Source organism: Peromyscus maniculatus, chromosome 6, assembly GCF_049852395.1.
Source record: "Peromyscus maniculatus bairdii isolate BWxNUB_F1_BW_parent chromosome 6, HU_Pman_BW_mat_3.1, whole genome shotgun sequence".
Lineage (NCBI taxonomy): Eukaryota > Metazoa > Chordata > Mammalia > Rodentia > Cricetidae > Peromyscus > Peromyscus maniculatus.
Window position 1 is genome coordinate 109,497,260 of NC_134857.1, and position 23,624 is coordinate 109,520,883.

The 23,624-nt window shown below is 43.3% G+C and overlaps 1 protein-coding gene across 1 annotated transcript; it reads right to left on the reverse strand.

The window, feature by feature from the left end:
- Nucleotides 1-759: 759 nt before the first annotated feature.
- Lrit3 (leucine rich repeat, Ig-like and transmembrane domains 3) lies at nt 760-23,624 on the reverse strand. The gene is made up of 4 exons (XM_006970387.4): nt 23,509-23,624; nt 19,575-20,047; nt 7,627-7,932; nt 760-5,775 (listed from the first exon to the last, which is right to left on the reverse strand). Exons 1-4 carry the CDS (start codon nt 23,622-23,624, stop codon nt 4,628-4,630), a joined length of 2,043 nt encoding a protein of 680 aa, XP_006970449.1. The 3' UTR covers nt 760-4,627.

Below are 23,624 nucleotides of genomic sequence, written 5' to 3' on the forward strand. Positions count from 1 at the left end.
TTTTCCTTGATGGTCCAAATCAACTCCAGGCTGGATTTGATTTCAAAGGAAATCAGTGACATATCATGTCTGATGTTCCAGGCCTCCTGTGTTGACAAACTGCCTTTGTGTAATCTGGGTGCCAGATCCACACCCACTGGTGGCTCAGAAGTCTGTGACATCCTCCCACAGCAATAGAATTGCTAATACAGTGTGCATAATTTACTATTTATCCAAATCTTTAAAAAATCATGGTGACAAAATTGAATGACACCTGTATCATAGTAAATAAATAAAATTTTATTGACCTTTTAAGTTAAAATAAGTTAATCTAACATAAATTTAACAAAATTATTCATAAAAATTATTTTTAAAATGCTAACAATGAATACTAAAAAAGCTTCAGATCATTAGACAATGCACTCGGCGGTGAGAGCACCAAGGATGCAGAGGAGGGAAGGGAAGGAAGAGGAGGGGAAGGGAGGGGAGGGAGGAGAGGGGAGGGGAAGGGAGGGGAGGGGAAGGGAGGGGAAGGGAGGGGAGGAGATGGGGAGGGAGGGGAGAGGAGGAGAGGGAAGGGGAAGAGGAAGGGAGGGGAGGGGAGAGGAGGAGAGGGAAGGGGAAGAGGAAGGGAGGGGAGGGGAGAGGAGGAGAGGGAAGGGGAAGAGGAAGGGAGGATAGGGGAGGGGAGGAGAGGGAAGGGGAGGGAAAGGGAGAGGGGAGGGGAGGGGAGGGGAGGGGAGGGGAGGGGAGGGGAAAAACAGAAAAGGGAGGGAAAGGCAAAGAGAAAGATAAAGGCAAAGAGGAGGAAAATGGGGAACTTACAAAGCCAGGGAAGTTTTAGAGTCTAAACAAAAATTCTTTTTTTCTTTTTAACAAGGAGAGGTTTAGAATCAATAACTTTTAATTCTCCAGCTACTTATAATTTCTAGGATGTAGTACATTAAAAGCCAACATGTGTCTTCCACAAAATAAATTTTATCGGAACTTGCTTCTCAGAATATTTCAGGGCTCCTGACACAACTTTGTAAGTCTATCCTATGCCTCAAAATCTTCACAGCACAGATAGTAGAGAGTTTGGTGTAATGGTTTCTTCTACGATCGCCCTCACTGTGCACCTGCGGTTCGGATCATTGGCAGGATTTCTAGCCACACGAAGGGATGTCGAGGGAACCCAAAGGGTGGGTGAGATTGTAGATAGAAGTGAAAGACGGTAACCAAGACAGAACAGCCATGCTTCTCCAGGGAAGTCACACGAGGGGTACCCAACCAGCCAAGCCAGGCGCTGTGTAGGACAATGTGGCAGTGGCCGTTGAGAGCTTGACTGTGATGGGCAATGCCTGGGTCCTGTCTGTGGCGTGGTGACTGAGCAAACTTGCGATTATGATGTCAAAGCCCTTAATCTACTTGGCAGAAGGACTTGAGCATGTTGCTCAGGGACTGCTACCATCTAACCCCAGCAGGTGCCACAGGGCTTGACGTGCCCCTTAAGAGAGCACGCTGCCTCACCGAGACAGTACCCGGAAGGGCAGAGGACTACCGTCACATCCTTTTAGTCCATGATGTGACTCTGCTGGTGGGTTTAATCCGGGAATCTGTGGAGAGTCCCTCTGTTGGTGGACAACTGCCAAGCTCCCCAAAGAGAAGCTGCCCCTTAGCCTTACTTTGCTACCTGGCATCATGGTTCCAAGGAACTTCTAAGTGAGGTGCTCCTCTACACATCTGGAACTGGAGACATATCATGTGGCACTCAGTGCTTGCAGATTTTTCCTCCTCATCAGAGCCCGTCCATCTTCCCAAGAGGCCAGACAAACTCAAGAATAACTTTGGCAGGTTTTGCCTGGTGGCAGCCTCCACAACAGAGGCACACAGAAGTACGTCGTTCAGAAGGCAGTAAAGGACATAATGAAGAACGCCCTCCAAGCCCACTGCGGAGCAGTCCGTGGGGCAGCACCAAGGTTTTCGACCACATCTAGCCACCTGTCACTTTCTCAATCCTCCCTTGGGAATGGAGGTCATCATTCATGTAAGTCCCAAATCCCATCTTCTTACCGGTTTTCAGGTCTAAGCATTGGCTGGCTTGCTACAGGCCAGCTTCTCTCCTTTGGGCGATCATCAAAGGTAAATCTTGGTGAACAGTTCATTCTGGAAGTGCTGTATAAGGTGGATAGGGACCACATGCTGGTGGCATGGCCACACTCCTTCACAGACGAGGAAATCACAGGCCAGAGGACATTCTCAGGGTTTGATGGATGCTTCTCTTCCTCACATCCGTTTTCAGCCATATTACTTACCAGGTGCTTCCTTCGTAAATCAAATAGAACTTCTTGTCAAGGCTGGCTCTTTCCCACAGTTCATGACTATGCCTGTAGTGACGTAGCCCTGTCTCCTGATATCCCCAGGCCAGGATGCAAAACACTGCTAAGTGACAATGTCAGTCCTTGGAAATGCTGGCTGCACACTATGCCCTTCATCAATCTTCATAGCCACACCACACGCCACTCTTACGATGTGTACAATGCTAGTAAAAAGATTACTTAAAAAACTACACAGCATTTATGAAATCTTTATCCCAGGTGTTTATGGCCTTACTCTAATTTCCCTGATTTTTTTTTTTAACCAAAAGAAAAAAAAATTTTTGACCAAATGAATCCACTGATATTTCTCTTTCAGATCTTAAAATGCCCTTTTAGGACATTGTCTTTCAGTCCATTTGTGTGGTTCATTACTGTGCTGGCTTGTTTTATGTCAACTTGACACAAACTAGAGTCATCAGAGAGGAGGGTACCTCAATTCAGAAAACGCCTCTATAAGATTGAGCTGTAGGCAAGCCTGTAGGGCATTTTCTTAATTAGTGATGGTTGTGGGAAGGCCTTGGGTACTATAAGAAAGCAGGGTGAGCAAGCCTTGGTGAACAAGCCAGTAAGCAGCACTCCTCCATGGCCTCTGTATCAGCCCCTGCCTCCAGGTTCCTGCCGTGTTTGAGTTCCTGTCCTGACGTCCTTTGGTGATGAACTGTGATGTGGAAGTGTAAGCCAAACAATCCCCTTTCTGCGCAAGCTGCTTTGCTCAGGTGTTCCATCACAGCAATGGATGTGAGGCAATTGCATTTACTGACTTGCATGTGCTGAACTAGCCCGGCATCTCCGGGATAAAGCCAACTCAGTCTCGGCAGATAATCTTTTGGATGGATGTCTGTACTTATATTTTTGAATCTCTGTTCACCAGGGCTCTTGGCCTCTTTCTTGATGACTTGCTAGCTTTCTTGCTTTCCAGCATTCTTGTGTTACCATGACTTTACCTAGTTTGTTGTTGGCATGAAACTGGCTGCTATATAGGAGTTTGAGAGCAGTCTTCCTGTTTGTGTATTTTTATTTATTTTCTTTCTTTCTTTCTTTCTTTCTTTCTTTCTTTCTTTCTTTCTTTCTTTCTTTCTTTCTTTCTTTCTTTCTTTCTTTCTTCTTCTTCTTCTTCTTCTTCTTCTTCTTCTTCTTCTTCTTCTTCTTCTTCTTCTTCTTCTTCTTCATCCATTCATCACACAGCAATGAATGAGTTGTTTAATCTCTGGTCCCAGGGAACCTGAGACCCACTTCTGTCTTCTGGGGGCACTGGGCACACAGTGGTATGTGGTAGGTCCTCAGATGTGTGTTCAGGGAAAACACCAACCCCCATACAAATGAAAAAAGAAACATAAAGGAGCAAACCACTATGCCTCAACAACAACAGAAAAGAAGTATCAAAGGCCTTCTCTCTACCCAGAGAGTACAAACATGTCGAGGCAGAAGACAGCTGAGCTTAGAGTCCTTTGGCTGATGGGCATCCTCTGCCCCTTAGAAGATGAAGAAAGGGAAGGGAAGGGAGACGGTGAGGTAACGGGGGAGGTGGAAAGAAATGAAGGAGGTTGTTCTTAGATTAACACATCATGAGACCCATACAGTCCATCGACCATGTTGAAAAATGCAACCACTGGGTACCGTGTTAAAATACAAACCCTAGCTCTACAGAAGTTTTGTGTTTGTTATGTTCCACTTTTTGCACTTAAGCTGACCAATATCTGACTTCAAAGAATGAGATAGAAAAGGCTATTTGTGGACACAAACTTCATTAGGGTCTCGTGTTCACGCACCAGGCAGCAGCGGCGAACGCTCACAGCAAACCCCCTAAAGCACTTTGAACAGTCGGGGCCCCAGGCTTAGCTGGTTATGCTAGTATTTCCTCACAGATCAAAATATGCTCTTTTTTAAATGCAGGGTTTACCTATCGTAAGCATTTTCTTGTCAACTTATTTTAGGAACTAAATTGTCCTAAAATTATTATAAGCTTATTAAATACCACTCAAAATTACTTATACGGATGTCATTTGTGTAGTAAAAATCAAGGTCATTTGTTGTTTTAATTGAGATGTTCCTCAACTAAATTGAAAAACTACATCAAGGAGTTGGGGATTTAGCTCAGTGGTAGAGTGCTTGCCTAGCAAGCCCAGGGCCCAGGGTTCGGTCCTCAGCCTCCGGCAAAAAAAAAAAATACATTAAAAAAATTTGTGATTCTTACAGATGATATGAAAGTCTTCAAAAGCCATCCAACAGAGGGTCTATGATAGCCTGAGAGGCCTCACTTCTTTGCTCACATTCATCTCACCTGCAAAACCTCAGCAATAATATTCTGGTCTACAGCCATCGCTTCTGTAATTCGCCTGAGAGTCCACACTTGTCCGAGAACACAGCAGCAACTTCTCTGCATCGTCTTTGTGCCTCCGTGTCCACAGCTCTCCTATACTCTGTGATCTGGGCGACAGGGTCTCAAACTGGATATAGGTCTCTTTTGCCAAATCATCTTCCCAGAAAGCATCTGATGTGCATTGCAGTTTGCAGACTTTATATAATAAAAAACAAATGAGGGGCACGACTATAACACAGGCAGTGCTGGTCACCACGATCAGGAGTGACCACTGTGAGTCACGCTCTTCCGCTCTGGTGGTAGAAAACACGAGACACTGGTCCTTCCGGGGAGCCGCTCCTTTGGGACAGACACATGCTATGTACTGACTGCCGGGTTCCAGGCCATCTATGGTGGCCTGGTTCTTGCCGTAGTCTGCATTCACGGGCAGCAGGTCCTTCTCTCCGTACTTGGAATACAGCACAGTCACAGCAGACCCCTGTGTGGTGGTGTTCCATGTCAAAGTCACACTCACTCCCGTTTCGCTGGCCACCCTGAGGTTGTCTATAGTGGCATTTGTTTCCGTGGGCATTGCCTGGTCCAACAATGCCAACTCCTCTTTCTTACTTGCACTGACTGGAGGAAACTTACTTCCATTCTTCTCCAGCTTTGGGCTGCTTTTCCCGCCGCGGCTGCGGTGGAGCAGGAAGGGCTGGTGGCTCATCCTGACGGTGCTTTCTGAGCTGCTGGTTTTGACACTTGTGGTTGCCGAAGCGACAGAGAAGACAGGAGGCAAAGAGAAGGAAGAAGGAGGCGATGTAGATGTAGACAGAGCAGTAGAGGGAGTGGAAGAGGACGCAGGAGAAGAGAGCCCGGGCGACAACCATGACTTAGGTAGAGGTGTTGATCTTCCTGCTCCGGAATGGGGATCCTGTTCAGGGTGCTCCCCAGGGCTCCTTCCTGTAGTGTCTGGTACTAGGGTGGTCGTAACATCACCCACAACAGTCACCGAAACCACAGCTTCTGATGTCCCGGCTAGATTTTTGGCTTTACACCTGTAATCCCCAGCATCCTTGTAGGAGATGCCGGTCAAGCTGATGATGGACCATCTGATTCCTTCTCCTGGAGACTCCTGAATTACTAGAAGAAAACAGAGGAGTATTCTATGAGGGGAAAAAAGGACATTTTGGAGCAATCCCACCAACTAGGAGGGAAAGAGATTCTGTATACGTCCCTCTCACACAGTTCGGAGGAAAGGGCACTTTGGATGCTCTTGCTGGAAGGTGACGGTGCTGAAAATGGTTCATATGAAGTCTAGGACCTGCCGAGTGCTGTGGGGTCTGTCTGTTCAGGAAATGATTACTTAAAAGTGTGTGGGGATGGAAATCAGGAGATCCGGGTCATAATAAACGTTTGTCTCCCAAGCAGCACGCATTGTACACAAGGAAACTGGTAAGTACAGACCCGTGTCTCTGCGTTTATGAAACAAGAGGATCAGAAAATTAATTTTCAAAGCTGCCTCCCAATTTCGATTGTGAATCTATAAAATGTTTATCATGAGACTCTACTCAGGGCTACACAGAAAACAAACAACCAAAACCAAAACAACAGGACTTTACTTAACTATTTCTCAAGATGTTTTCTCATTGTAATTTAATCTATGCACATGCCCAGTAGGCACCAGAGGCCATTGTTGGGCATAGGGGACTTATGGCTTCTATTCCAAACCTTTCATCCCTTTTTGTTTGTTTGTTTGTTTTTTGAGACAGGGTTTCTCTGTGAACCCTGGTTATCCTGGAACTCGCTCTGTAGATGGAACTGCCTCTGCCTCCTGAGTGCTGAGATTAAAGTCATGTGCCACCGCCACCCAGCTGTCATCCATCCTGTATTAAAATCAGATAAACTAGAGAATTATAAGCTCACTTATTTGCAGAGTAATATATAGAAATATTCAGGAAATTGCAGTATTTATTTGCTAAACACTAAAATTTTATCTGAAACCAAGACAGAAGCTTCCAGAAGGGTAGTAGTATATAAAGCAGGGTACCAATAGCCCAGATGTGAAGTCAGTAACTCAAACTGTGGGCCATCTGCTAGCAATCTACAGGAATATTAGACCTTAACTTCTCTATTCCATCAATTTTTATTTTTTTAACCTCGATCATAATTTTATTGTAAGAGTCCCAAGACTAATCCTATCTTTACTTAAGTGGACCAAAGCCTGGACTTGATCATCACAGGGTTTGAAATGCCTATGTAATTAATATTTCTAAAAATTATATTTCTGCTCCAAAGTAAGCTCTCTGCATAATTTAGTATTTAAATGGAGTTGTTCAATATGAAAGCCTTTTTAAAAATGTTCCCAAGGTTTTGCACTTTAAAGCAGGTGTACCCAAGGTAACAGGACAAGACAAAAGCCTTGGTGGCAATCATTTATTTACTTCTACATGCAGTTTCTACATAAGGGAAGAAAACAACTATGGTCTAACTTTTTTCTAAGTATTTATACAAAGTGAGAAAATATTGATCAATAAAATATACTCTTGAAATCCCTTGTGTCCAGACAAATAGGACTATAGCACAGAAAGCCCTGGGTTTGAATCTAAGCACTGAACAAAATCTCATTTGAATTTGTAGGCTAAAGGTGTAACTTTGCTGGCAGAGCACATGCCTGGCATACATAAGGTCCTGGGCTCAGTTCCCACCACTGAAAACAAAAACAACGCTATAAGTCTTGACATTAAGAGAATTAACCAGCCATTTAAAATATGCACAAAAAAGCCAGGTGTGGAGGCACATGCCTTTAATCCAAGCACCCTGAGGCAGAGGCAGGCAGATCTCTGGGTTTAAGGCCAGCCTGGTCTACAGAGCTAGTGGCCAGAGAAACCCTGTCTTGAAAAACTGAAAATAAAATTTTAAAAATTGCACAAAAAAACATGAGATAAAATCCAGATTTTCGTGAACTTGTTCATGCCTGAACACTAATTGTACCTGTATAGTTAACTGGTGAGCTGTTGGATCTGGTCCACATCAGCTGTGGGGTAGGGTAGCCGGTGGCATCACACCTCAGCAGAACGTTACTACCCAGAGCAGACGTGATTTTGGTAGCTGAGGTCATCACTGAGGGCTTCAGACACTGTTCCAGCTCCGCCCTCTGAAACAAGATTCCTTCCAGGCGCTCGGGTTCACTGCAGACCATCAGAGGATCGAGAAGTATAACAGTATGGTCAGCGACTTTCGACAACTCAATCAGTCTGGAAATGTGACAGTCACAGAACCAAGGGTTGTCCTGTAAACCTACAACAGACAGAGAAAAGGGACAGTGAGGTCGTCCTGAGGAATTCAGTTTGCAGCACAGCTTCTCTGGTGACAGACGGTTGACCCACTATCTCCCTAACACATGAAGTTCTGGGAGGGACAAAGTACAGTCACCTGCATGTCAACTATGCCCTAGAAGCCAGCAATCTCAGAGAGCAATCCTCTTCTACTTGTTAATGCTCGTAACTGGTATTTCCTGACCTCCACTCCAAACACTAACCATTGCTGTCATTTAATCCCAAGGATGCTGTGAGGAAGTCAGTATTGCTACTATTTCCATTTTAGAGGTGAAGAAACCCAGGCACAGAGGGGCCAAAATCTGGACCGACATCACATAGCTCATCAGTATCCCAGCCAAGATTTGAACCCAGGTACCAGAGAATGCCGTTAAGTACAGGGATAGAGACGCATAGTCCCGAGTGCTCAGAAAGTACCTTTCAGCACACCACACGGTGCCGAGAGCTGCCTAGCTCAGCCTGGAATGCGCCGTGGGTTTGTGCAACTTGAAGACATATTGAGGTAAAACGAGGCTAGTGCGGCCGAACCAGCAATAGGAAAAGATAAGACCAGAAAGTGACATTGCGTGGATGTCATACATGGTGGCTACCAAGGTGATGTGCCCAAAATCTCAGTGCAAGTGGCACCAGCTGCAAGAGACATAGATGTTTAGGTGGAAGTCCCTTCTCCCCCCACCCCTCTCTCTCCAGACTCTGCCCCTGAGAAAGCCCACCAAGTAGCTCCTCCTCCTGAGATGTTCCAGACCACACCTTAAATGGCATTTAAGGTCTGGCCCATGGACTTGCCTCGTGGTTTCCCCTCTTCCCGAGACCACCCAGGAATGCTTTGCTCAGATTAAACCCGGACTTTTAATTCAGCCTGATCTGATTTATTGCATCGGCAGAGAAACTCAATTTCGGGATACAGAAACCTTTCAATAGAGGCTGAAGATTTCGCGCGCTAAGCTCCTTCAGTGTCTACCTCAGCCTTGGGAACTGTGAGCTGACATCGTTTGGCCCTCAAAGGAGCCTGCCACTGAGAGCTCAAAGGAAGTTGAGTGTACAGTTATCAGAAGGGAGAAGAAAGATCCTTGCCGCAGCGTGGCAGAAAGCTCAGTGGCATTGTCATCAGGGGTGAGCGTGAAGAGTAGAAAGCCTGTGCATGTACAGAATGTTCTCTACCTAAGGAATGCCCAGGAAGAACCACAGAAGCTGGTGCTGGGGAGGGGACTTCTTGTTAGTAAAGGGGGCCACAGCCGAAGAACCCTTTATATAAAAGAGCCAGAGTCAGTGGGCTCATTCCCAGCCTCTCCAAAATTACCAAATTAAGAAAGGCATTCAGAGCAAAAAAACAACCCATAGCGAGACTTTGAAAGTCTTGGAGAGACCCAGGAAGGTCCTTTAGAACGTGCCCTCGGACAAATGTCATTGAAGATACTTTCCTGCAACACAAGCTTGAGACCAGACTGACCTTGTAGTTACAGCTTTACTGAGAGCACAGCATCTGGGCTGAGAAGAAAACGGAGAACTGTGATTTAGGGGAGTCTGCCAGTGCTGGACAAGGAACTGTCCATTTCTGGGCCGTGTTTTCACGGGAACTGTGGCAGCAGGCCGTGAGGGCTCCTTCTTCTGCCTGGACTGGTTACTTTTTAATCTCGTATTTGAGAAGTTTGTTTTTCTCCTCGGAGTAAATAACCTTGAGTTCTTCCCTCTTCCATTAAATCCTGTGAATCTGTGACTAGTCCGCTAATGAATGTTAATTTGCACCCTTTTCTTTTAATATTGGCTCCTTCACCTGGTTGTGTGCCGTAAGCGAACTTCTTGGTTTCTTCCTTATATTGAACAACTGAGTGTGGCTATGAGACTTAATACCTAGGCTGAAATTCTAATTCTCAAAAGCTCCACAACGTTATACAACATGCAGTAACCTCTCCCAGAATGTGAATAATGGCAACTATTCTGCCACAGATTTACATAGGAAAAATGCACTTAATTAGAATAAAGGAGATTTAGGAAAAATTAAATATTATGATTTGGTAAACTAGAAAACCTCTAAAATAACCTTTCTGCATCAGCCTGTACAAAAAACATTCCAAAACCAAAGGCCTTTAATATAAGACCTGAAACTAAGATGCTACCAGACGAAACATGTCAAGATATAAGCAGAAACAATGAATTTCTGAATAGGATTTCAATACCTTAAGTAATAGCAAAAACCGACAAATGGCATTCTATCAAATTAAAAGGTTCTGTGCAGCAAGGAAGCAATTAGCAGCAAAGAGACAACCAGGTGACAGAATGAGAGAAAAGTCTATGCAGCCGCTCACCCAACATGGGGTGAGTAACCAGAATTCACGAAGAACTCAAAGAAGTAAACAACACAAACACAAACAATCTAATCAGTAAGTTGGCAAATGATCTGAACACTTTCCAACCAAAGAGGAATCAACAGTCAATAAACCTATGAAAAAATATTTACTCTCCTTAGTCATCATGGAAATGCGAATTGAAATTGAGAGTCCACCTCATTCCTATCAGAATGACTTAACAGCAAGAAGACCCTTTTCACTCGGACCCACACAGTTGAGCAAATTTATTGGATTCGTTGGTATATACAGTGTCAGAAATTTGTAAAAAATCACAAAAGGTTAGAAGTCAACTTCTAACTTCCAGAAGCACAGGCTGTAATTAGTAATAAGTCAGTGACACAGATACATGGCTCCCCGCTCACACCTGCTCAGTTCTCAGAGTGAACATCCAGTCATGGATGGGCTCCCGAATTTAAGAGCTAGGACACCAGTGAGAACGACAAGAGGGAGGCGGGATGCAACAGGTAAAATGCTCCCACTATGTCTCTGCTGTCATCATGCCGAGGAATGTGAGAAGGAACCTGTGACATCCAAAGATTCACAGTGGCACACGTGTACACCCACCTTCGTGTGGAGAAAAGAGAAGAGATAATATGGACCGTGTTCATATGAACGGCATAAAGTATGAAGAGCGTTATGTTTTAGATCAATCAGTTTGGGCCACCATTCAATGTATAAAACTCTAGGCTCATCACAGTCAGTATCTGTTTTTAAACTTCTGAGTGTGTGCCTGTGTGAGGGTATGTGCCTCATATGTGTGCAGCGGTGCAGAGGCTGGGGGCGTCAGGTCACCTGGAACTGAGGAACAGACAATTGTGAGCTGCCCGATACGGGATCTGGGAACTGGATTCGGGTCCTCTGCTGGTGCTTCTAACCACTGAGCTACCTCTCTAGTCCCAGCTGTTTCATTATTTGACTTCAAGATGGATGTTTAATCTGCCCGACAGATCAAAGCCACCATTTCCTATAACAGTTGTGTGTGAAGAGTACTTTTCTTTAAAAATTCCTTGGCTAGCAATGCCAGACATTTTCCCGCATGTCAAATATTGCTCTTGTCAAGCACTGTAAAAGCACCAAGATTTGACCCCAACCCACGATGAGTGACCCATCCCAGTTTGCCCAGGATTTTACTGATTTTTGCACTGAGAACCACACCTGGGAAACCTCTCAGTCTGGACAAGCCAGCCTGCCACTGTGTTATGGAACTTTGGCCAGAGTTGAAGGTCTGATCATCACAGCTATGTAGAGAATAATTATTTTTGTTATACAGGCAATGAGCATTTGCTCTGGGAGGAGTCTTATCTCTACAAAGATTTTTCTTTAACAGAAATCTTGACAAAGATAGCGCAGAATAGAAGGGAAGAGCGTTGGTTCTCACTTCAGAATAGAAGGGAGCGTCGGTCCTCACTTGTGCCCTCAGACATTCGGAAAGCCGAGCACAGCAAACCGTCCAATGAGAACACTAAGCAGCCTCAGTTCTCACAGCCCCACGACCCTCCTAACAAAAGGCAAACCAGGGCTCAGGACGGAGAGGAAGCCTGTCTAAATCTACACAACTGGGCGAGCAGGATTGAACACGTGCCCGGATCTTACCACATCCAGAATGCTAGCTTGCTGTGACTCACACGACACTCAGCTCTTTGCGACCTTGGGAAGACATTGCGTTTCTGATCCCACACCAGAGGAGACTAAAGCACAGAGGGATTACTACTTTGACTTCTTAAGTCTCTTAGTGTCCCAAGTAACCCCACATTTCTTTCGCCTCCTAATCTAATAAGCCTTCTACCGTGATTTATCTCTGTCAACCAAAAACATCTACATCTGTGGGTAGTGGTTGTGTTGTTGTCTTTAAGTAAAAACGTCCAAGCAGCAGTATCTGTCTGCAGTACGAATGCCTATACATTAACAGTTGCATTCATACTTTAAAACTATTAAAATATGCCAGCTATGAAAAGATTAAAAATCAATTCTACTGGTTACATATAAAAGCCATATAACCAAGAGGACAGATTTTTAAATTCCTTAAAAACATGAACCCTATCTGCTCCAGTTTTGAAACATTGAAGGTCAAAGGTATCATTTTTAAGATGGGAATAAACATAATTTTACAAGAGCTAACGGCGTTCATTCATCCACCTTGTGTTTTTCCTCATGGGGACAAAGGTACAAAAAGTCACCAAGGTTAAACTATTACTCGCATTCTTCGAAGGAAATACACCAGTCACAACCACAGTGATTTGCATGAATTAATTTGTTTCATGACTACTCTCGGATGGGGCCACTGAGTGCTGCTTCATCCCTTAGAAAGAGAAATTCAGTGTTTGTCATGCATCACAACAGTTGGGTCACATAGGCTCTTTGTGTGTGCGTGTGTGTGTGTGTGTGTGTGTGTGTGTGTGTGTGTGTGTGTGCGTGTGTGTGGTGTGTTTGGGAAAGCAGAGAGATTCTTAAGCAAAGTTTATTCTGCAAGCCCTAACCCTTCCCAGCGAAGCTGAGGCCTCGTTTAGCTTTGTGGAGACTGCTGCGCAGACACACAATGGGAAGGGAAGCCTTGTCGGCAAATGGTGTTTGTTAGAGCAACCAGACGTCTAGAAAATAATAAACCGCAATTCCTGCTTTGTGCCACATACAGAGACTCTTTCGAGGTGGGTCATAATCATAAGCATAAAAGATAAGGATATAATGTCAAAAACTGAATTTAAAGATTCTGCCTACAAAGAAAGCAGAGTCCCTCTGTGATCTCGTGATGGGTGCATGTTTCTTAAATGGTTCTCAGAAAGCACTGAAGGTAAAATAATAATAAATCACATTACCAAAATTTAAATTATTCCTACCAAATACATGTAGCACGAATCTTAAAAGGTCTTATTAATAAGAACAAACCTGAAGCCAGGTATTGGGGTGAATGCTGGAAGATCAGAGAAGCAGAACAAGCCACAGCTTCCTCACCTCGCCAATTCCTCAGCTGATCCTGTTTCTCAGACTGGAAGCCTCTGAGTCCTCATCCAAATGAATCTCAGCTGAACTGTGCTGCTCAAAAGCCTAAAAGCTTAACAGGCTCCACTTCCTGGTTTTCACACCTTATATACCTTTCTGCTTCCTGCCATCACTTCTTAGGATTAAAGGCGTGTGTCACCATGCCTGGCTGTTTCCAGTGTGGCTTTGAACTCACAGAGATCTGGATGGATCTCTGCCTCCAGAATGCTAGGATTAAAGGTGTGTGTGCCACCATTTTCTGGCCTCTATGTCTACCTAGCAGCTGTTCTGTTCTCTAACCCCAGATAAGTTTATTAAGGTGCACAATATATTGGGGGACACAATATCACCACAAATACACTATGTAAAAAATGAATAGGTAAGCCAAAATTAAAGGAAGTGTTTATAACTGATTAAAGATACACATTCAGCAGTAAAGAAAAATGGAAAATGACCCTTAAAAATAGGCAAAAGACCTGAATAGACAGTTGGTGGAGGATTATGTACAAGTGGCTGGGGAGAAAATGGCAACCTAGTTGACATCATTAGTCACTAAAGTAAAGCAAAATGATTCAGCCCCCTGATTGGTCTGCTGACTTCCCAGAGGAGCTGAAATGGAAAGGCTCAGCACTGTGAAGTGTGGGGAGGACACAGAACACCCAGGCTGTCACACAGGGATAGGGACAATGCACAGTGCTATATATCCCCTTTGGGAAATGAGCAGTTTCTTTAAAACCTACACGTTCCGCCATCCGTTAGCACAGCAATGTTGATCTTAGGAACTTATTTAAGAGAAAGAAATATATACAGCGCGCACACACACACACACAATCTATGTATGAGATTATTTAAATAGAGTCAAGTTCATAAAAGCCCAAACTGGAAAGAGTCACTGCATCCAACAATCAGAGACAGGTGGAATGGTTCACACAGTGAAACTCTGCACTAAGAAATGGCTGACAGGTGAGATGACATGAGGCAGCCTTGAAGCAAGCTGCTGAGATGAAGAAGCCAGGCACAAGCATGTATGTTACAGGACAACATTCCTGTAGCGTGCTAGAGCCGGTGATGGAAGTCAGCAGAAAGGCTACCCACCATAAGACTGTCCCTGGGAAGTGGTACAAGAGAGCAAGATAATGGCCGTTTCGGTGATGGAATCTCCTCCATCTTGATGAAGGTATCATTTTCAAGGGTATGCATTTGTAAGAATTTAGCGAATTATATACATCAGATCTTGTATTTCACAATGTACAAAGCATATCGCAGTCCCTCAATTTAAAAAAGAAGCTTACAAAAAACAAATGATGCCTTTGGAGATGACCTATGAATTTGAGACCTGATTATGCCTCCTTCTCAGTTGTTAGAGTGGTGATAAATATAAACCTACCTCCCCAGGCTGCTGTGACCTGGCAAGAAGGCAGAGTGTATTCATAGACTCTGGAAAATGGTTGTTGGACTGAATTAATGCCTTCGGGAAAATCTGTGGAAACATTCAGGCTGCCACTGCCCTTCAGACAAAATCCATTAACTATGTTTACAAGTGAGCAAATTTAGGTACCAATGAAAAAACAACGAATAAAGCATTTGGTGCCCTCTCCAACCAAGAGTTTTTCCCTCTGAGGTAAACAGTGGCTGTCTTTACATATGTGCCTGTGGAAATACTTGCTCTTTGGAAATTTACTTGTATTAAAATCTTTAATTTGAATTCCCTAGTTAATTTAAATGTTTACCCACATGACTCTAGATTGGGGTTTTACCAATACATTACGATGTTCTAAGTTGGTGTTTTTACTCACATAGATGAGAGAGCAGCTGAAATTTTGTCCCTGTTTTTTTTTCTTTTAATTAAATAAACACACAATCTAAAAAGGGCCATCAAATGAGCATACATTCCATACTACATCACAGAGGAATGGGAAGAGGCACGGGTCCTAGGAGCTAGACTCCTACCCTAGCTTCCTCACCGTGTGGTGAGTGAGTTGGGGCAAGTGTTGACTGTGCCTTGTGTCTTTATCAGTTATGTGTTATAACATGGTCCTTACCACAAGTTTAGACCCAAGCCCAGAAGAGTAGGCATATGTAGAAGCTCCAACTATTACCAGCAGCAATTGCAGCCACTGGAGCTGGATGTTCAATATCTACCCTCCCAAGCTTTGGTCTTGCTTTGGCCCTATATGTCTTTCTTTACTATGTCTTTATTTCTCCACTGGAATAAGAGTATTTACTCCATGCAACTGGCTATTATAAGTATGTAATTTTTTTTATTTTATGTTTAACATGTGGCCCACATTTAAGGGATTGCCTGAAGTCTCAGAAGAGTCTGTGGATTTTGGAACAGTGTTGGGACTGTTAACAACTTGGGAGGCTTTTTAGAGATGAACTCAACGCATTTGCATTATGAGATGAAAATGAGGGTGGAATGTTATGGTTGATTCATTCATTCATTTACAAATATTCCATCTCTTTATTTTGAGAGTGGCTGTATATGTAAGCCACAGCTCAATATCCAGCATCTAAGACTCCTGATGGAATCATCTGGGCTCCAAGAGTGCTGGGCAGCCCTGCAAACCGATACCCAAAGCCCGCAAACCACACCATCAGGTTTATCACAGCAACAAGCTGCTCACGGTACTGATCTTCTACATTGGTTCCTCTTCCATTGCTGTGACAAGGCAACTTCAGAAAGGGAAGGTTTGCACATACATGTACTCACACGCACAGCCATTACATCTTATAGAAAAAGTAGGTGAGTAGGTGTAGATTAACTGAATTCAGGATGGGGCTGAGGCTCAGGGGTATAGGCTTATATATTTAGCAGGTGGAAGGCCCTAGGTTAGATTCTCTATTGTAGGATATTTTGATCTCACTCTGACACTCCTGAGACTGACGATAAAGTTTACCTTGAATCAAATGGTGGAGCTAGCTATTAGCTGACCAAAATTATCCATAGAGGTTTTGGAAGAGAAACACAGGAAGTAGTAGGGAGGGGCTTAGAGAGAGGCTTGGCCCTTTTGGATTGAGGAAGGACAGAGAGAGAGGAAGTCACTGGTCACTTCTTTCCATCAATTCTCTTATCAATTAGGTTTTTACTGATAAAAGAATAATTAGATAAATGCTTTATCTGGCACCCTTTTATTTTGACTCTTTAAAACTTTTCTTAAGGTATAAATATTATCTCTAAATTTATAAGATTATTGTATATATGTTTAAACTTTCTGTTGTGATATTAATGGTCATATAGAGTACTAGCTAATTCTAGAAATAGGCTTCATCTAGCTTCCTATACATGATTTCAGGCTTGAGTCTGAAGCAGGTAATTAGGAATTAAATTTGTATACCCCAGGTGTATTGATAGATTGTGGTCCTTTAACCTCTCTGAGTTCTGCTGCATATGACAATTTAAAATGTTTAAGTTTTCTTCAGTGACCCGTGACCATTCCTGACAGTGATCTTTGAGGTCCCTAAGAAGATGATGGGGCCCCACAATGATGAATCCACTTGGATTGTGGTAATGCCACTAAGCTGACAAACACCACTCAAAGATCTGCTTTAAACTACAAACTGCTCAGGACACTTTCAAGGTGGTCAGCTAAGATGATCTAGCCTCATAGACTACTAGGCCAGGACTTCAGATAAGCCTTGCACTTTCCCATCACACTGAGACTGAAAAACAGCTACCTCTCCCAGGACTTAATCATTATCTCTGTTTTCTCAGGGTCCCTTAAAGATGCCATCACCCCCAGACAACAGGAAGTAATTTAAGAGCACAACGCCCACATTCCCAAGAGGTGGGGTGGTGGTTTTTGGTCATTCAGTGGATTATGGATGTTTATCATTGTTTAGTGGGATTGGTTAAAGTTGTTGTTGGTCATGGTCAGGGAGAAAGCTGAGCAAAGGAGATTAGATTCAGGTTATCTCATTATGAAAAGAAAAAGGGAGATATAGAATGATAGAAATGATAGTATAAAAGGGTAGATTATTTAATCTACTTTTAAACCAAAAAAGCAACTACTTGTCTTAAATATTTTACATTGGTATGAATTTTTGTAGATTGATAAAATTTAAGGTTATTTTTGTTATACTATATATATGTTTTTACTCGTGTTTAAGGTATTGTACCCATGCAGCTCATTTAACAATGTAATATAAATTTCTAGTCATTGAGAGCTATTATTATAAACTATTTAAGATAATTAAGAAATACAGGTTAGTAGTTAGTCATCTAACAATCAGATTTTGGCCATGTTAAGTATATTTTTCAAGGTCAAACAGATATAGTTTAGATAGATAAATGGTCTTCAAACACTTCAGAGACCTACAGAATATGGCATTTAAGATGTTTTAATAACCTAAGGCTTTTCATGACAGTGAGACACATCTGCTACTGACAGCACCAATTTCCTTCCAAAAAGGATGATGGGCATTGAAGAACCTCCATATGGAGTTTGCTTTTAATGTGGCAAAGCTAGCCATTTGGGCAGGAAACTCCCCTTGCCTCAACTGCTGACAGTATGCTGTCCAAATTGGACAAGCAGGACACAAAAGAAGGTGACTGCTGAACTTTGCCAAGACAAGGTAGGACAGTCCTTCAAAATACCTGCTTCACAAAAAAAAAGTCTGTCAGATCTTCTAGGCCTGTAGGCCAAAGATGGATGCCCTAACATTGCAGAGGAATCTTGTATGACTACCCAGGCAGCCATCTGTCTCTGTCATTTCTATAGTTCTACACTTTCTGCTGACTCAGGTAATATTATATCATTCTCAGGTCTCTGATGGGGGTTAAAGATTAGATAGTTATACCATTTTCTTTATTACCAAATTAAAAAAAAAAAGAAACTTACAAAAGAGATTATAAGATTGTGAAACATAAAAACTTAAGTTGGGCATTGTTTGTAATAGCCAAAACCTGGAAACAACCTAGATGCCCTTCAACTGAAGAATGGATAAATAAATTGTGGCACATATACACAATGGAATACTACTCAGCAGAGAAAAACAATGACATCATGAGGTTTGCAGGCAAATGGATGGATCTAGAAAAAATCATCCTGAGTGAGGTAACCCAGACTCAGAAAGACAAATATGGTATGTACTCACTCATAGGAAGATGCTAGATGTGGAACAAGGATGACTGGACTGCTACTCACATCACCAGTGAGGCTACCTGGAAAACGGGACCCCAAGAAAGACACGGAGAAATGGATGAGATCTACATGAACAGCCTGGACATGAGTGGGAGCAATGAATGGCGAGGGTCAAGGGAAAGAGAGCAGGAGATCCTAGCTGGATCAAGAAAAGAGAGGGAGAACAAGGAATAGGAGACCATGGTAAATGAAGACCACATGAGAAAAGGAAGAAACAAAGAGCTAAAGAGGCCCACAGAAATCCACAAAGATACCCCCACAAAAGACTGCTGGCAATGGTTGAGAGACAGCCAGGACTGACCTACTCTGGTGATGGGATGGCCAAACACCCTAATAGTTGTGCCATAAACCCCATCCAAGTACTGAGGAATCTGGATGCAGACATCCACGGCTAGGCCCTGGTGGAGTGCTGCAAGTCTAATTAGTGAGAAAGAGGAGGGTTTATATGAGCGAGAATTGTTGAAACCAAGGTTGGATAAAGCACAGGGACAAATAAGCAAATGAATGGAAACACATGAACTATGAACCAAAGACTGAGGGGCCCCCAACTGGATCAGGCCCTCTGAATAGGTGAGACAGTTAATTGACTTGATCTGTTTGGGAGGCATCTAGGCAGTGGTACCAGGTCCTGGGCTCGTTGCATGAGTTAGCTGTTTGAAACCTGGGACTTATGCAGGGACACTTGGCTCAATCTGGGAGGAGGGGACTGGACCTGCCTGGACTGAGTCTATCAGGTCGATCCCAGTCCTCGGGGGGAGACCTTGATCTGGAGGAGGTGGGAATGGGGGGTGTGCTGGGGGGAAGGGGAGGGGGACAGGAAGGGAGAGAACAAGGGAATCTGTGGCTATTATGTAGAACTGAATAGTATTGTAAAATAAATAAAAAATAAAATAAAATGAGTAGGAAGGAAGTAAAAAAAAAACTTAAGTTGGTTATCTAAGAAGATGTTTTAAGGTCTAAAAAAGTCTCTGTTGTTATTTGTGGGCTGGCAGTCCCAATGAGAAAGTATTGCTACAATCCTCGGTTTTACACACACACACACACACACACACACACACACACACACACACACACACACACACACCCCTAAAACCATGCATAACAAGGTACCTACACAAAGGATGCCCAGAGCTTACCAAGAATAATTCTTCTCAGTGGAAGATCCAGGCTTCTGGAAGGTGTCACAGCTAAATGGGACCAGCTGTCCAGGAAATCTGGTGGCAGTGTGGTTAGTCTGTTGCTTGACAAATCCAAGTAGGTAAGGTTCTTCAGATATCTGACCACCTCGTTTGGCACACTGGCTATCCTGTTATTGTGCAAGTCCAGTGTCCGCAGGTGGGGCATGTCCAGCAGAGACCCCCACGGGAAAGCCGTCAGGGCATTCCCATCCAAACGCAGCTCATGCAGCTGCTTCAGGTTATAAAAGCTGCTGGACTCTACGCTGGCCACCGAGTTGTACGTCAGCCAGAGGTACCGCAGCTCCACCAGGTAGTAGAAGGCCTCTGAGGGGATCCTTCGCACCACAGTCTTCTCTATCCGAAGCTTCACAGTGTCCACGGGGAAGTTTGTAGGAACTTCATTCATATCCAGGTCGTTACACAACACTGACCTAGGGTCACAAGAGCAATGCAAGACGATCTACCCTCCAAGACTCATTGTAAAATACAGCCTTATTTGAAACATGTATCGGTTTTTCATTCCCTACTAGTTTCTTACAAGGTATTTGTTCAGTCTGGAAAACCTATTTATTAATAATGTCACATCATCATCATCATCTCCTTCCTCATCATTATCATAATATGGTAACCATTAAATTGAACCATACCAAATGGCCATTTTCGCAGTAAAAATTGATCAAATATGAGCAATTGCATGATGTTCAATGGATATTTATGGTGGGTCTTTCATGCTCAGCCTTTGAAAACAGGTCACATCCATTTCTTTATTAATCATAACACCTGTCCAAAGAGGCAGATACTAGGTGACAGAATAAAGCTGAGCTCCGTTGCCTTCTCTGTGGCCAGGGAATGCCACTTCACCAGATTCACAGTCCCATCATCATACTGTGATGACTGATGTAAATGAATGTAAAATTCTGTCTTCCTAGCATGTACATGCTCGATCAGCTTTGCTGTTATTACCAATAACCTGTTAAACATCTAAAAAATCTGTGCCCACCAACGGTAGATGACTTCTCAATGTCATCCAGCTAGTGGATGCTATAAAACTACCCTGCAAACTCACTTCTGTCCAACTCCAAAGTGAGTGAACTTCTTTAAGAAACAGCTAATTTTAAAAGAACCCCCTGAAAACCATAAATTGGGGGGATTTATGGTTATAAACTGTTTGCCTAGCATGCACCAGTTCCTGAGTTAGATCCCCGGCACACAATAAACCAGGCATGGCTCACACCTGTAATCACCGCAGTCAGGAGACAGAGGCAGGAGGATCAGACATTCGAGGTCTCCTGAGGTATAGAGACTTTCAAGCTAGCCTGGGCTATATGAGAGTCTGTATTTTTTTTTTTAAAGAATCATAATTGATCCTTTTATGAGAGAACCTCTTCTGGGGGAGAGGCAGCCAATGTCCATGCATTGCTTTCCGCCTAAGGAGTAGAGCAGAAACAAAATGTATTCCTGTTGGCAATGACTGACTGAAGGGCCCTTGAACAAACCGTGCTGTGAACTTGTTTGTTAGCATGAATAAAATAGAGTAGGAAAAAAACCCTGTCCTCTGTGTGGGTTTAAATAGGAGGGATATCGAATCTTAGATTTGTTCCAGTCTGAAAAACTACCTACTTATCCTCTACACCCCTCTGAAATGCTCAAAGTGAATAAGCAGTTTTGAAAAAAAAAAATTCAAATTGGGATGCATAAAACTAAAATGACCATCCTGGAACCACATCGCAGTAAGCCCATGAATTAAAAAAGAAAGAAAGAGGGCTGGAGAGATGGCTCAGAGGTTAAGAGCACTGCTTGCTCCTCCAAAGGCCCTGAGTTCAATTCCCAGCAACCATATGGTGGCTCACAACCATCTGTAGTGAGATCTGGTGCCCTCTTCTGGCCTGCAGGGGTGTGTGCACTGTATACATAATAAATAAATAAATATAAAAAAAAAGGAAGGAAGGAAGGAAAGAAAGAAAGGTGTAACAGGAGAACACAGTAGCGAGCCACGAGGCCTTGGCAGCGGCACCTCCCTTCTGTTCCGTTAGAAGACCACAGGGAACCATGAGTAGTCTCTGTGCTACTTTTTAGTTTGACCTCTCTATCACAAGTTTCGGAATCGCTTTGCATCAGAGCGATAGTGTTTCTGCTCCTTAAGTAGGCATTTCAATGTGCCATCACAGGAAGAAGCTGGGTCCCCAGCTGGAGCCACAGCACCTTGATTAGCTCAGTGGCTGCATCACGGGGTGCTGAGACCCAGGACGAAGCAGACGTTGTCCTTTGAAGTCTTGTGTCCTCGCTTACCCTTGATAGGTACTGAATAGAATCCTTGGAGGGGTGGGTCTCATCAGGTATAATGTTCCGTGGCTTTGGTAAAACCCGCCATGGCAGGGCCACCACCACCAAGGAAACATTTTGACAATTTTCTAATTAGTTCCCTGGCCTAGTCATCGATTGCCCTGAGTCTCTGGGAAAACAGGCTCTAGCGTGTGTTCTTGTTGTTACATTTTACTTCTCAGGGAATGTCTCAAAAGGGTAGTAGAAGTAGGCTAAATAATACTATTCACAAATAAAATTTAAAAGTATTAACTTTTTTTTTTTTTTGGTTTTTTGAGACAGGGTTTCTCTGTGTAGCTTTGTGCCTTTTCACTCTCTAGCCTAGGTTGGCGAGTATTAATATTCTTATCACCACCACCATCATCACCATCATCATCTTCATCATCACCACCACCACCATCACCACCACCATCATCATCACCACCACCATCATCACCATCATCATCTTCATCATCACCACCACCACCATCACCACCACCATCATCATCACCACCACCATCATCACCATCATCATCTTCATCATCACCACCACCATCATCACCACCACCATCATCACCACCACCATCATCACCACCACCATCATCATCTTCATCATCACCACCACCATCATCACCACCATCATCACCACCACCACCATCATCATCACCACCACCACCATCATTACCATCATCACCATAAGCATTGCTGTGCTGGATATCAAATTCCTGTCCTTAGACATGCCAGGCATTGCTGTACCATTGAGCTATACCTCAGCTCTAATTATTATTTGATTAAAGTTGTGTTATTATTCTATTAAATTTTGTTTCAGAAACTCATTGTTTATTTCAACTATCAAAATCCCAAGAATCCATTTAATTTTTAGTAAATAATTTCAGAAAACCAGAGTCTACTGTACCCAGCTAACAAGAGCTCTGTTTTGCATTTGCCTACATGGAAAAGGATTCACATGTATCATAAACAAATTGTAATTCTTCCTATGTCAAATCAATGTAAAGGATTAATAACTTCTTTGAGGGCCTACAATATCTGCAACAGGTGGTATTTCCCAAACACCTTTACTTTGGTAAATTCCACTCAAATAAAAAAAAAACAAATTATTAAGCTCACCAACTTCACTCTTGTCCTTCCTACTACCAAACTGAGAGTGTAAACTATTCCCAGGTGAAATGGGAAACTCTGACAGCGGAGAACATGGATAAGCTTGTAGCTCCTACTCAGCCTCGCTCTCTTGTACTTTCTGCAACAAGCCTGCCCCTCACCTCAACCCACCCCAGCCCACCCCACACAGCATGCTCTCCAAGGGGTGTTTTGTGCATATGAGTGTAATAAATATTTTTGCAAGCAGAAAGTACTTTTGAAGTTTCAGAGAACCTTTTGAGGCTTCTGTTGTTCATGATAAAAATAATAGGGCAGTGGGCAACCAGCTAATAAAAACTGAACCTAATCTCATAGAATCTAAACTTCCCCTGATTTTTAATGAAAATTTTGCTTTTATAAAATCAGACTGGTTTTTTTGGGGTCCATTTTTCCAGGACAATCAGAATACTTAGTAGCAAAGAGAGGGGCATACCTTGATCCTAAGCCGTCATTTCTGCCGTGATAATCACAGGTGCACTCAGAGGGGCAGGTACAGCTCACTCCTCCCAGAAAGCTAAGCACAAGGCACAGACATGCAAAGAGCCACAT

What these genes read in the sequence shown, in the direction of transcription:
- Lrit3 (XM_006970387.4), bottom strand. Translation starts at nt 23,624, where the DNA reads ATGTGGCTCTTTGCATGTCTGTGCCTTGTGCTTAGCTTTCTGGGAGGA. An exon ending in AATGACGGCTTAGGATCAAG is followed by an intron (nt 20,048 to 23,508) that starts GTATGCCCCTCT and finishes TTGTGACCCTAG; the next exon opens with GTCAGTGTTGTGTAACGACC. An exon ending in CTCACCAGTTAACTATACAG is followed by an intron (nt 5,776 to 7,626) that starts GTACAATTAGTG and finishes GTTTTCTTCTAG; the next exon opens with TAATTCAGGAGTCTCCAGGA.